Here is an 11,655-nt window from a genome sequence, read left to right as displayed (position 1 = left end):
TAGGGCGGGTCTTCGCTGAGGGGAAAAAAAACAACACTAGCAAGATTAATGTTAGCTGGAAGCGCTGATGGTTCTAGTCTGTGTTTGCTATGTACCCCAATGCTAATTTAACATGGGCAAGAGAGACAATAGAGTGGTGAGTAATGCAGCCCTGTTAAATAGAACTGGAACTTTGACAGACGTTACATTTAGTAAGATTACCGTAGTAGATGCAAGCGTTTAGCTTTAGCTTTAGCGTGCATGTAGCATCGCCAAATATACGTCTCTCTGCTTGTTGTTCCGCTGTTAGGCCTAGACAGCGACGAGTCGCCTGTTAGCACATCATATATTACAGCAAAATATGTGTTAAATCTTTGCTAAATTTTCTACATTTTAAGTAATTAATGCATCGTTTTTTAGCTATAGGCTGGCATTAGGCTCACCCATGGCTTGGGGAACTGCGCAAAGCTGCAAATGCTAACCTTAGCTCATAACATTTTTGACCAATATTTCTATGTGGTGATGCTGCGAACCCCTGTGCGTATCGAGTCAATATTTTTTTTTTGAAATAGTAGATTTGCGTTATGATTAAAATGTCTAATCAGTAGCTGCACCTTGGTCCCGTGTGTTTGTGTCACCGTAAGCTGTTCGACCATGCCAAGTCATTTCTAGCCTTTCTATAAACTGGTGCAGATGTTTTATTCGGCTAATGCTGCTGCGGGCTCAATGTTGTAGTGTAACAAAAAAAAAAGAATACAGTACTTAGTGACTGATTGTTAGGTAAACCTCACCATGAAAATATCTGATGTTAAAGGCATGCACTGCTCCATTTTTTTCTGGTCATGATGTAGAACTGTACTGTTTTGTTGTTTTCAACAATGTCTTGTCGGTGTCCCAGGCTTACATCAACCCTATTGCTGCTGCTCGAGCAAGAGGACCCGCACAGAATGCTGGACCGACCATACAGGATTATTTAAGCAGACCGAGACCCACATGGTGAGTAGCAAAATGTCCTGGTTCCTGGTACACCCATGTATACTCCAGAATGACCTTAAATCACATCAACTCAAAAACGTTGGCATATACATTCATTCGCCCGATGATAGTGCACATAAACAAACTATATAGCTAGCTCAGTTTTATATTTTAATCCAAATGTATTGTAAAATATCCTGTCAGACTTAATTGAAGCCAATTATTTTTTCTTACCATAACCACAAGGGGGCGCTATATGATATAATACTGCATTTAAAAATGAAAGTTTCATCATCTATCAATGTCTGGTTTCAAGTTATTAGTTGAGCTTTTTTCCTTAATTATAATTAACTAAAATAAAATAAGCAAATGTTCAAAATGAATGGGGCCCTTGATTCTTGTTAATCATTGCTAAAAAAAAAGAAGTGCCAAGAAGTGATGGGATGAGACAAAGAGCAACAGGGGACACCCACGTTCCTCATTTTGGGGAGCTGTGGTCTTGATGAAATGTTTCTTTTGGATTAAAAATGATTTATTTGTTTATTTACCAGGGAAGAGTTAAAGGAGCAGCTGGAGAAGAAGAAGAAGGGCTCGCGAGCCCTGGCTGACTTCGAGGACAGAATGAATAATGTATGTTTGTATTATACTGTCTGACTTCACATATCTCTGTGAAGGTACTGCTGCATATAGAGACAATGATAAAGTCAGGCCCTCACATATTTACTATTGCTTACAGAAATGGAGAAAAGAACTGGCAAAGAATCGTGAGAAGTTATTGGGAAGTGACAAAGAGAAGGACAGAAAGACAACAGACAAAGAAAAAGAGGAGAAGAAAGAGAAAAAAGAGGTGTGGTATAGCTTTATCGGGCATTCGAACGATCGCGCTCTTAACTGTGGTTTTAACCTCTGTTGGCTTTTTTATTCATCTTCAGAAAAAGAAGAAAGAGAGGAAGAAATCCAGTAGGGTGAGGAGAGACCTCCACTCGAGACACACACACTGTTTACAGATATCATTTAGATCCAGTGAATTTTGTCTTTTTCCATTTTACAAACGAGTGAATAGCCTCAAGTCTAATAATGAGAAAGACAAAAAAAAAGTCTAATGAACCCTGCATTCATTGTGTTTTGGTCAAGCATTCTTCATTCTCCTCCTCCTCATCGAGTTCTGATTCTCCCAGCAGCAGCTCCTCAGAATCTGGGGATGAGGTAAATCCTTACAGATTTAAACCTGTGATTGTTGGATTTATAAACATAAATCTATGATCTTCAATTCAACTGTAATTATGATTATTATTATTTTCGTTACTTTCATGCGAGTGTTGGAGTGACAATAAAATTTCTTGATCTTGATCTTGTAATAATTGCTGCTTCCTCAATCGTTACAGAGATCTTTACCTGCTCTGATTGATGACGTTGATCGATTATAGCAATGTTAGCTGCTAGATGTTGATGATGCTGTTATAGATTAATTCTAGGAATAGAGTTATACATAATACTGCACCACACTGTTTGACTGTCTTTGTGTGTTTTAGGATGAAAAGAAGAGTACAAAGAAAAAATCTAAAAGAAAAAAGGCCGCAGCCAGGAAAGCATCCGACAGCTCGGAGGAAGAATCGGACTCTGAAAGCAAGGTTTTTCCCGTTTTTGTGTTGGATTCCTTTTTTTCTGTACGTAGAATCATGTTCTTGTGTTGAAATTAAATCAAATAATTGTCCTGCAGTGAATTCCAATTATTAAAATACAAGTAATTAAAATCCTTTCTCCTCCCCCTGAAGAAAATGAAACGAACCAAGGAGGACGGGGACAAAGACAAGGTGGCCTACTTTCTAAAAATGTTAATTCTTTTAATTTTGCTGTTCTTTGATATATACATTTGTTTCATTCATAAAACTTAGTTGTAAATTATCTCTCCTTTTTGCCAGAGTCGTAAAAGAAAAAGAAAGGCCGAGCGAAGTCACAGAGACTCGTCTCCAGAGTCATCCGTGGACTCTGTGTCAGAGGAGGTAATCAGTAACATTCTGAAATGGTTAAATCTCATCTTGACACACTGGATGATTGCACATACGTGCACACACACACACACACACACACACACACACCTTAATTCTTGTCTGTCCCTCCCTTTGCTTCTTTTAAAACTGGTATTGCTGGTTTGTGTTTTTTTCCGCACACTGTTGTATTGTTTTGTAGCTGCATGTTTCGACATACCGACTTTACCAGTTCCCCGAGCCTAACGTTTGCGTTTTGAAGAAATGTGACCAACTGTAAAACAGCAAGAGCAGAAGAATGACTGCCATTAACATTAAATTCAACTTTCTTTACGTTTGGGCCATGGTCACAGATTGTGTTAGAAATAAATCTGTGTTTTTGGGCGAGGAGCTGCTTTTCAGATTGTGAAATAAGATTGTTGCATCAAATGGGGTACTTTTATTTTTATTTTTAGATTGGATTTGAAACTCACCACACCACCTGGTCTTGTTTCAGCTTTCCCTCCCACAGGCCGAAGCCAAGAAGAAAAAGAGAAGTAGCGAAGAAAAAGATAAAATCACGGTGAGTCATTTGCTTCATAAGTTCCTCTTTATTGTTTCCAAATAATATATCGAGCTACTTCCACCTTCTGTCCTTGTGTCGGCGATCATTTTCATTTATGGCCTGAAATACAGTAGCCATAAACGAATGCAAAGGGAATAAAATGAACAATGAGAATGACGGGTAAAGCCGAGGTCGGGTTAGGCCAGCATGTTACGATCACACCTTAACCCATCCCTTATCTGTCCTTTGATCATTGTTTCTTCAGACTCGCTGCACAAATAGTTTCGGTTTGATCTCGTGCAGCTATGTACGTACATTTGTTTCCTGATTACTGCAGTATCTGAAGAATTTGTTTGACCCCAGAGAGAAGTTCTGTTTGCAACACTGCTCCACTCAACAGAACGTAGGAGAAATTAAGACAAGCGAAAAGTACCTAACGTCTGATGTTTTATGTTTACAGGACAAATCCAAGAAGAAGAGGAAAAAGAAGCACAAGAAGCATGGCAGAAAAAAGAAAAAGAGGGCGGCGTCTCAGTCCGACTTGGAGCTCGACTAACAAGCGCAGCATTACATTTCTCTCATCCTCCTGGCAGTCGGCTTGTAGTCATTTTTTGCCTTTCACTGCAGAACCAGTATCTCCCATCCAGCTCCGGTTTTAATGCGTGAGCAATAGGCCTACAGATTGTTAAAGTGCAGCTCCGTGAGTGAAAGCGAGGGACGCACCAATCCCTCTCAGTGGTAACTACTGGTACTTATCTTCCACTGTGTGTTTTTCTATTTCACTCACCGAGACTGAGAGGAACTCCTGTCTGCCCTCCTTAACTTAGAGATTTCACTGACCGCTACATACCTGCATCTATATACCCGCCACGCTGCCCTTGGGAATAGACTCCGCTAAAAACCCGACATCTTGCATTTCCAGTTGCTAGATGTGGATGTGCTGCTTCATGCCTGTGCCACGCATGCAGAGCTGATGTCTCGCCGGCCTCATATTGAAGTTGGGCACGAGAAGAAGAAGCGTGAGCTGCAAAGTCGACGTTTACGCAAGGGATAATTGTTTTGTTCTGGTATTGTTAACACAGCGGTGTAAATGTCCAATGGGAACTCATTAATAAAGTGTTGATTTAGCTTTTCACGCTGTTAAGCCAACCATTGTGAGACTTCTTTATTCTTAAAAAGCGTCGTTACATACAGGGAACGGAAAGATCACAGGCTAGAGTTGCTGTGGTGAAGACCTGCAGCCACATTTTGTTTTTCAGACGTATTCATCTTTATAAAGTCTTAAAAACTCAGGCATGGTGTCTATTAACTTAGTTTAACACCGCCGCGCTTTGAAAACATTTGTGCACGGCGTCTTCATATTGTGCACACGAGCAAATGTAGTTACTTTGCAAGTAATTCCAACTTTGTGACAGCTGAAACCTTTTTCTTGCTGGTGTGGATGTGGAATAGGTCTTTAAAAAGTCCTATATTTTACTCTTTGAAACCTATTTTGAACCCTTTAATGTCATTGTGAAACAGTACTTCCTTTAAACTGAAATGAATGTGGAACAAACGCGAGGCATTTCCCTGGGACCTGGTTGGGGGTAGAGTCGGGGTTAAGCACCCTACCGGTACGTGCTTTGCTAAAGGGCACCTCGACAGTGTGTGCACAGGGGGTGGTATTTTTTACCCTATTTCTCAATCTTGACTGTTTTACCATCAGGGCATGTGATTGAAGCACTTGTGTGAGAGTGAAGTATCGTTTTCTTGGGAATTTCTTTTTTTTAAAACAAGTTGGAGTTCATTCCAGAACCGGTTCTGATAACCACATTACAGAGGGATGAACGGCCCGATCAGTATAAAACAGCGTATCCAGATCAGTTAAGAGCAAGTAGGACGCCGAACAGTCTCATCTGAAGAAGGTGAGTCATCTGTAACTGTAAAATGGTTTTACGCAACTTTTACCATAATGCACACTTCTGCTTCTTCATTTTTACAGTTCAGGGCAAAGAGCAAGAGCAAGGTGAAATGTTAAAGCAACTTGGGGAATTTAAAGAATTATTATTATTTTAAAAGGACTCTGCAGATGGTTTCTGAATTTGTGTCTCGTGTTTATCGGTTTCAATTTCAAATGAACGTTCTCCTCTGCAGATGTTGAAGGTAACGCTGTGCTTGTCGGTGGCGGTGATCGTGTTGGAGTTTGCCTCCTGCTCGATCACGTGCCCCGACAGGAGTAGCTGTGAAGATTCTCAAACCTGCTGTATGGCTGGCAGTGGATATGGATGCTGCCCATTGCCAAATGTAAGTCACACATGGCAACACAAAACAGTCTGTATTTATTCAATATTTTAGATCTGAAATACAAGTTGAACTTCCCTCCCCCTCTCTCTCTCTCTCTCTCTGTGTGTGTGTGTGTGTGTGTGTTGATGCATCCTTAGGCTGTATGTTGCTCGGACCTTCCTGGAGAATGCTGCCCTTTTGGATATAAATGTAACGCCGTCAGACGGTCGTGTGAGATGCAAAACCAGCCATCGGTGCAGATGTTGAAGAAGCAGGCAACACACAAGCGTATTCAATCTGCATCTGACCCTGACCCTCAGGAGCTTAAAAACGGTATTACGTCCTTAAACTACGTCTGAACAAAAAACAAAAAACATGTCATTTATTTGTCAATTCTGAATTTTTCTCCTTTTTTTCTTTCTTTGATGCAGGGCCGGTGTTTATCTGATGATCCGCACTGCTATACCTGCGATAACGCAGCTTTCTCATGGCAAAAGAGTAAACCTTGGATCCTCTGAGAGTTAGAAGAAACTGCCACTGGCAAAATACGATGAAGATGGTTAAATCTGAGTACACTGACATGTTTTTGTTCCCCTCTAAATATTATTTTGATGGAAATTTTAGATAGCAATGCTTTAAAACGTTCTAACTGAATTATGTTTTAAAATAATGTCATACTTTACTCTATTGTTTCTCTCATTACATTCTATCCCAATTTCATTCTCATTATCCAGCCAAGCAAAGTTTCCTGTGATAAGTTTGCATGAAACTGAATTAATTGAAATTTTTATGAATGAATTTTGTTTAAATAACATTTTGAAAACGGGAGTGATTTTTCTTTCTTTCTTATAGTCTATTTTATCATGGGACTTGAAATGAATGTAACAGATCACTCGAGTGTTGAGTGAATTTGACTCGTGGTCATTGTACACTGGTAACTTGTAATGGGTTACCTGTTTACCTACAAATGATCCCCATCCTGTCTCAGCATTACATGAAAATTAGGTATAGGAAATTTGATATAATGGGAGAAAACCAACCACTTATTTTCAAATGCTTGTTTAAAAGGAGGGGTATAGATGCATGACAGATTGAAAAATATGTTATCACAGTATCACGCCTAGATACCACTGACTTGCTTCAGCAGTGAAGCTGCTCGTGTGTGTGTGTGTGTGTGTGTGTGTGTGTGTGTGTATTTTTATTTCAAAATGTATGACTTACAGTTTATGAAGATAAAAAATCTGGCATCACACAATATTAGAATATTTCACAAGATCAGTCAGAAAATAATAAACTTTATTTATATAGATATCACATTTCACGAAATAAAATTCACAAAGTGCTTTAGCAGACATAAACTAAAGTACAAAATCAAGTTAAAATACCTTTTTCAAAAGCAACAGTGGCGTCAAAAGGGAAAATCTAGTGGAGCCAAATGTATTTCCTTCTGCAAAATTTGCACAGAAAATACACCAACAAACGAATTTTTACATTTCATATATATATATGCATGGAAATGTATTGATTTGTCCCCAATCTCCGTGGTGGATTTATAAATTGTGTCAGAAGTTGAAAAGTTAACACGTCTCAATCAGGATGATCGGGTTTATTACCAATGGCATCATGTGATCGAAACAGTTTAGTGAGAACAAAGGTTAGTGGAATCTTCCGTCCATAAAATAACTGTAGGCTAGTACTGGCTGCTTAAAGCAACAAGCTCAAGCTCGTTCCAGAACAGAGGGCGGGGGCGGGGGCGGGGGCGGGGGCGGGGGCGGGGCGGGGCGGAAGGCGTGGCGGCCTGATCCGATGTATAAAAAGCGGTGTTAGAGGGAGTAGGGGATTTACGTCGTGCATGTTCTCATCTGCAGAAGGTGAGTCATCTGTAACTGTGTAAAATCGCTTTACATAACTGTCACTACAACAATGCACACTTCTGCTTCTTTTTATTTTACATTTCAGGTAGGTATAGTTTTGAGTTTTGTTTATATCTTGAAGAACTCTCAAAACACGGAAAGGACTCTTTAGATCGTTTCTGAATTCATGTAATGCCTCTCGTGTTTACCGGTTTCAACAAGTTCAAAATGAACGTTCTCCTCTGCAGATGTTGAAGGTAACGCTGTGCTTGTCGGTGGCGGTGATCGTGTTGGAGTTTGCCTCCTGCTCGATCACGTGCCCCGACGGGAGTAACTGTGAAGATTCTCAAACCTGCTGTCTGACTGACAGTGGATATAAATGCTGCCCATATCCAAAAGTAAGCCACGCGTGGCAACACAAACAGTCTGTATGTATTCAATATTTTAGATCTGAAATACAAGTTGCACCCCTCCACCCCTTCTCTCCCTCTCTCTCTCTCTCTCTCTCTCCCTCTGTGTGTGTTAATGCATCTCCAGGCTAAATGTTGCTCGGACTCGATCCACTGCTGCCCCTTCGGATATGATTGTAACCTCGCCACACAGACGTGTGAGAAACAAAACCAGCCCTGGATGCAGATGCCCATGGCGATGAAGCAGGCACCGAGCAAACGCCTTCAGTCTGCATCTGACCCTCAGGAGCCTAAAAACGATATTACGTCCCTGAACTACGTCCCGGAAGAACTGAAGAGTTCAGCTGTCCAATGTGATTCTTTTTTCCAGTGTCCCGATGGTTCTACTTGCTGCAGACATCCAGGAGGTCCATGGTTTTGTTGCGTGTATTATCACGTGAGTTGACCTAAATATGACTGTGCAATAGTAGCACACACACACACACGACTGTGTCGATGTTCCTTATATCTGTTGTTAACGTTAACACAACGCCAGCAAAATCAGTTAATCAGTCGGGTCATGGCTGATTCTCCGAAATTCATAAACTGTTCTTTCCTTTATTCCCTGTCTGCGCTCTTCTAACTCGTTATAGAGCCTGCCTTCAACTCATAATGTAAAAGTAGAGGATACTCATTAGCTGATGGAATAACGTCTGTGTGGGTTCTCAGTCGTCGAGGTAAATCACGGAGGTCGAAAACGATCGTGATTTAATGGAATAATAAACAGTTCTTTACTAATTTTTGCTTGTTTGTTGGACAACTCACCTTTTTGCCCATTTATTAAGTGTTACTCTAATATTTGAGCATTTTAATATTAAGCAATACTGATGCAAGCCTGTTGTTTATCCATTGTAGGCCGCCTGTTGTCTGGATGGGTTGCACTGTTGCCCATTTGGCTACCACTGTGACCTCACTTACACGTACTGCTATCCAAATCGCCTGAGATATCCTTTCCTCAGAAAGCCAGTTTCATCTTCAGTCCCTGCTACTCTCATTTCACGCCCAGAGGCCGACATGGTATGTCACAGTAAATGTTTTCTCTGTATGGTGAATTTGACACAGTCACGTAAGGTGGGGGGGGGGGGGGGGGGGGGCTATATCTGATCCAGAATCGGATCCAGAATGAGGTCATGAAAAAAAATCTTACATTTTAACATTAAAAACCAGATTTATGGATTCAAAAATCAGTTAAAAATACACATCAACTCTGATTCACTTTTACTTTTCATGGTTGGTGTAAAAAGATACCAAGAACAATTTAGAACCGTTTGATGACGATCCAGATCACCATGTGGACGGTGTAAATCCAATTAGATGGGGGGATGAGCTCCTTGGCGGAGGTCTGCGCTCTCTGAGTACTTTTCTAGTTTTTCATTAGTTTGAAGGAGACGGAGCTCATTTGAATAAAGGTGATGTCATATCTACTTATACAAGGGTTTAAGGGGTTTGATGATTTGTGTGATTTAAAAAAATTAAATTATAGCCCGAGTATAATGATCATATTATATAGCTATTAATGACAGAAGGCAGTGGCAACGTCTCTGGTCCTGAAGTAATTATCTGTAACCAGCGTTTTCTTTCAGCTCCCACAGACACAGTGCCAAATGTTTAAATTAAAATCTTCTTAATGGAACGAAATTAAAAATGAACCTGTTCTCTGTAATTTATTTGTCAATACAGTATTTTTCTAACTGTTTTTTTTTTCTGATGCAGGACTAGTGATCTGATGATCAGCACTGCTATACCTGCGATAACGCTGCTTTCTCATGGCAAAAGAGTAAATCTTCGATCCTCTGAGAATTAGAGGAAACTTCCACTGGCAAAATACGATGAAGATGGTTAAATTTGGGTGCACTGACATGTTTTTGTTCCCCTCTAAATATTATTTTGATGGGAAGTTTTAGATAGCGATGCCTTAAAACGTTCTTAAACTGAATTCTGTTTTAGAATAATGTCATACTTTACTCTATTGTTTCTCTCATTACATTCTATCCCAATTTCATTTTCATTATCCAGCCAAGTGAAGTTTCCTGTGATAAGTTTGCATGAAACTGAATTAATTAAATTTTTTATGAATAAATTAGGTTTAAATAACATTTTGAAAACGAGAGTGATTTTTTTCTCTTTCTTATCGTCTATTTTATCATGGGACTTGAAATGATTGTAACAGATCACTCGATTGAATGTTGAGTGAATTTGACTCTGGATCATTGTAAACAGATAACTTGTAATGGGTTACCTATTTATCCACAAGTAATCCCCCTCCGCTGCTTCTACAGATTTTACTGTTCTGTCTTTTTATAGAAATGGGGGGGGGGGGGGAATGAAAGTTTACTCTTTTGTGCAATCTGGACGGTTTTACCATTGGATCATGTTATTGAACCAGTTTAGTGAGATCACTTTTTATTTTATTTTTTGTTTTCTGTCTTGTTTTACTCTTAATTTTGTTAGTTCTGTGATAAAACACATCCATAGACGGCTTTTAAAAATTTTCCTTTCTTTCCATGTTTTTATGAATGTCTGTGATGGAAGCCCATCTATGGACAAGTGCTGCGAATTAGCTTTAGCTATAAGCTCTATAATGCAAACATCGGATACCTGTGCTACATGTGTCTATGTTTTGTATTTGTCCATATTCAAATAAACCAGAAATAAATAAATTAAAGGTTAGTGGAATCTTCTGTACATAGACTAACTATTGATTAAAAAAAAAAACAAGTTCCAGTTTGTTCCAGAACCGGTGTGGTTACAGCACTTCTGATAACCACGGGACGGAGGGTGGGACGGCCTGATCCAATGTATAAAAGGCAGCGTATCTCGTTCAGTTGAGGAGAAGAAGGAGATTTTCATCTGCAGAAGGTGAGTCATCTGTAGCTGTATAGAATTGCTTTATACAAACTGTCACTATATAATGCACACATCTGCCTCTTAATTTTTTTTGTTACATTTCATGTAGGTATAGCTTTGAGTAAAAGGACATTTTGAGTGTGATCCAAGAGAGAGGGGGAAAGAAAACCATGGAAAGGACTCTGCAGATAGTTTCTGAATTCATGTCTTATGATTTCAAATGAACGTTCTCCTCTGCAGATGTTGAAGGTAACGCTGTGCTTGTCGGTGGCGGTGATTCTGTTGGAGTTTGCCTCCTGCTCGATCTTGTGCCAAGATGGGTCTAAGTGTGAAAATTATCAAACCTGCTGTCTGACTATAAATGGATATCAATGCTGCCCATTTGTAGATGTAAGTCACGCATGGCAACACAAAACAGTCTGTATTTATTCAATATTTTGGATCTGAAATACAAGTTGAAATCTCTCTCTCTCTCTCTCTCTCTCTGTGTGTGTGTATGTTCATTCATCTTTAGGCTGTATGCTGCTCTGACATGACAAGCTGCTGCGGTCCCGGCCATCATTGTTCCGAACAGGGGTGTGTGCAAGAAAACCAACCATGGACACGGACATCCTCGTTGATGAAGCCGGCAACGCGTGTTCAATCAGAACAACCGAGGCCAACGCCCCAGAGTCCATCTGTCCAATGTGATGCCGATACCGAATGTTCCAGTTATCATACCTGCTGCAAGCAATCAGGAGGTCCATGGACTTGTTGCC

General features: G+C 40.0%; 2 protein-coding genes across 3 annotated transcripts; both read left to right on the top strand.

Moving 5' to 3' along the window:
- fam133b (family with sequence similarity 133 member B) lies at window positions 1–4,629 on the top strand. Its single transcript, XM_068747259.1, has 11 exons — window positions 1–136; window positions 878–975; window positions 1,506–1,584; window positions 1,691–1,801; window positions 1,887–1,919; window positions 2,089–2,160; window positions 2,487–2,585; window positions 2,730–2,768; window positions 2,877–2,957; window positions 3,439–3,504; window positions 3,947–4,629. Exons 1-11 carry the CDS (start codon window positions 113–115, stop codon window positions 4,040–4,042), a joined length of 798 nt encoding a protein of 265 aa, XP_068603360.1. The 5' UTR covers window positions 1–112; the 3' UTR covers window positions 4,043–4,629.
- A 734-nt stretch (window positions 4,630–5,363) lies between these two features.
- LOC137903186 (progranulin-like) lies at window positions 5,364–10,715 on the top strand. Of its 2 annotated transcripts, XM_068747323.1 has the most exons (5): window positions 5,364–5,390; window positions 5,620–5,769; window positions 8,139–8,447; window positions 8,906–9,067; window positions 9,764–10,715. In XM_068747323.1, the coding sequence occupies exons 2-5, from the start codon at window positions 5,620–5,622 to the stop codon at window positions 9,767–9,769; spliced, it is 627 nt and encodes a 208-aa protein (XP_068603424.1). In that variant the 5' UTR covers window positions 5,364–5,390; the 3' UTR covers window positions 9,770–10,715. The 2 variants fall into 2 exon arrangements, with proteins under 2 accessions (XP_068603424.1, XP_068603423.1); XM_068747322.1 differs by lacking the exons at window positions 5,364–5,390; window positions 5,620–5,769 and adding an exon at window positions 7,820–7,999.
- Window positions 10,716–11,655: the final 940 nt, after the last annotated feature.

Source organism: Brachionichthys hirsutus, chromosome 13 (genome assembly GCF_040956055.1).
Source record: "Brachionichthys hirsutus isolate HB-005 chromosome 13, CSIRO-AGI_Bhir_v1, whole genome shotgun sequence".
Taxonomy (NCBI): Eukaryota; Metazoa; Chordata; class Actinopteri; order Lophiiformes; family Brachionichthyidae; genus Brachionichthys; species Brachionichthys hirsutus.
Note: the sequence above shows the minus strand (reverse complement) of the source record. Positions and strands in the feature narration are given on the sequence as shown.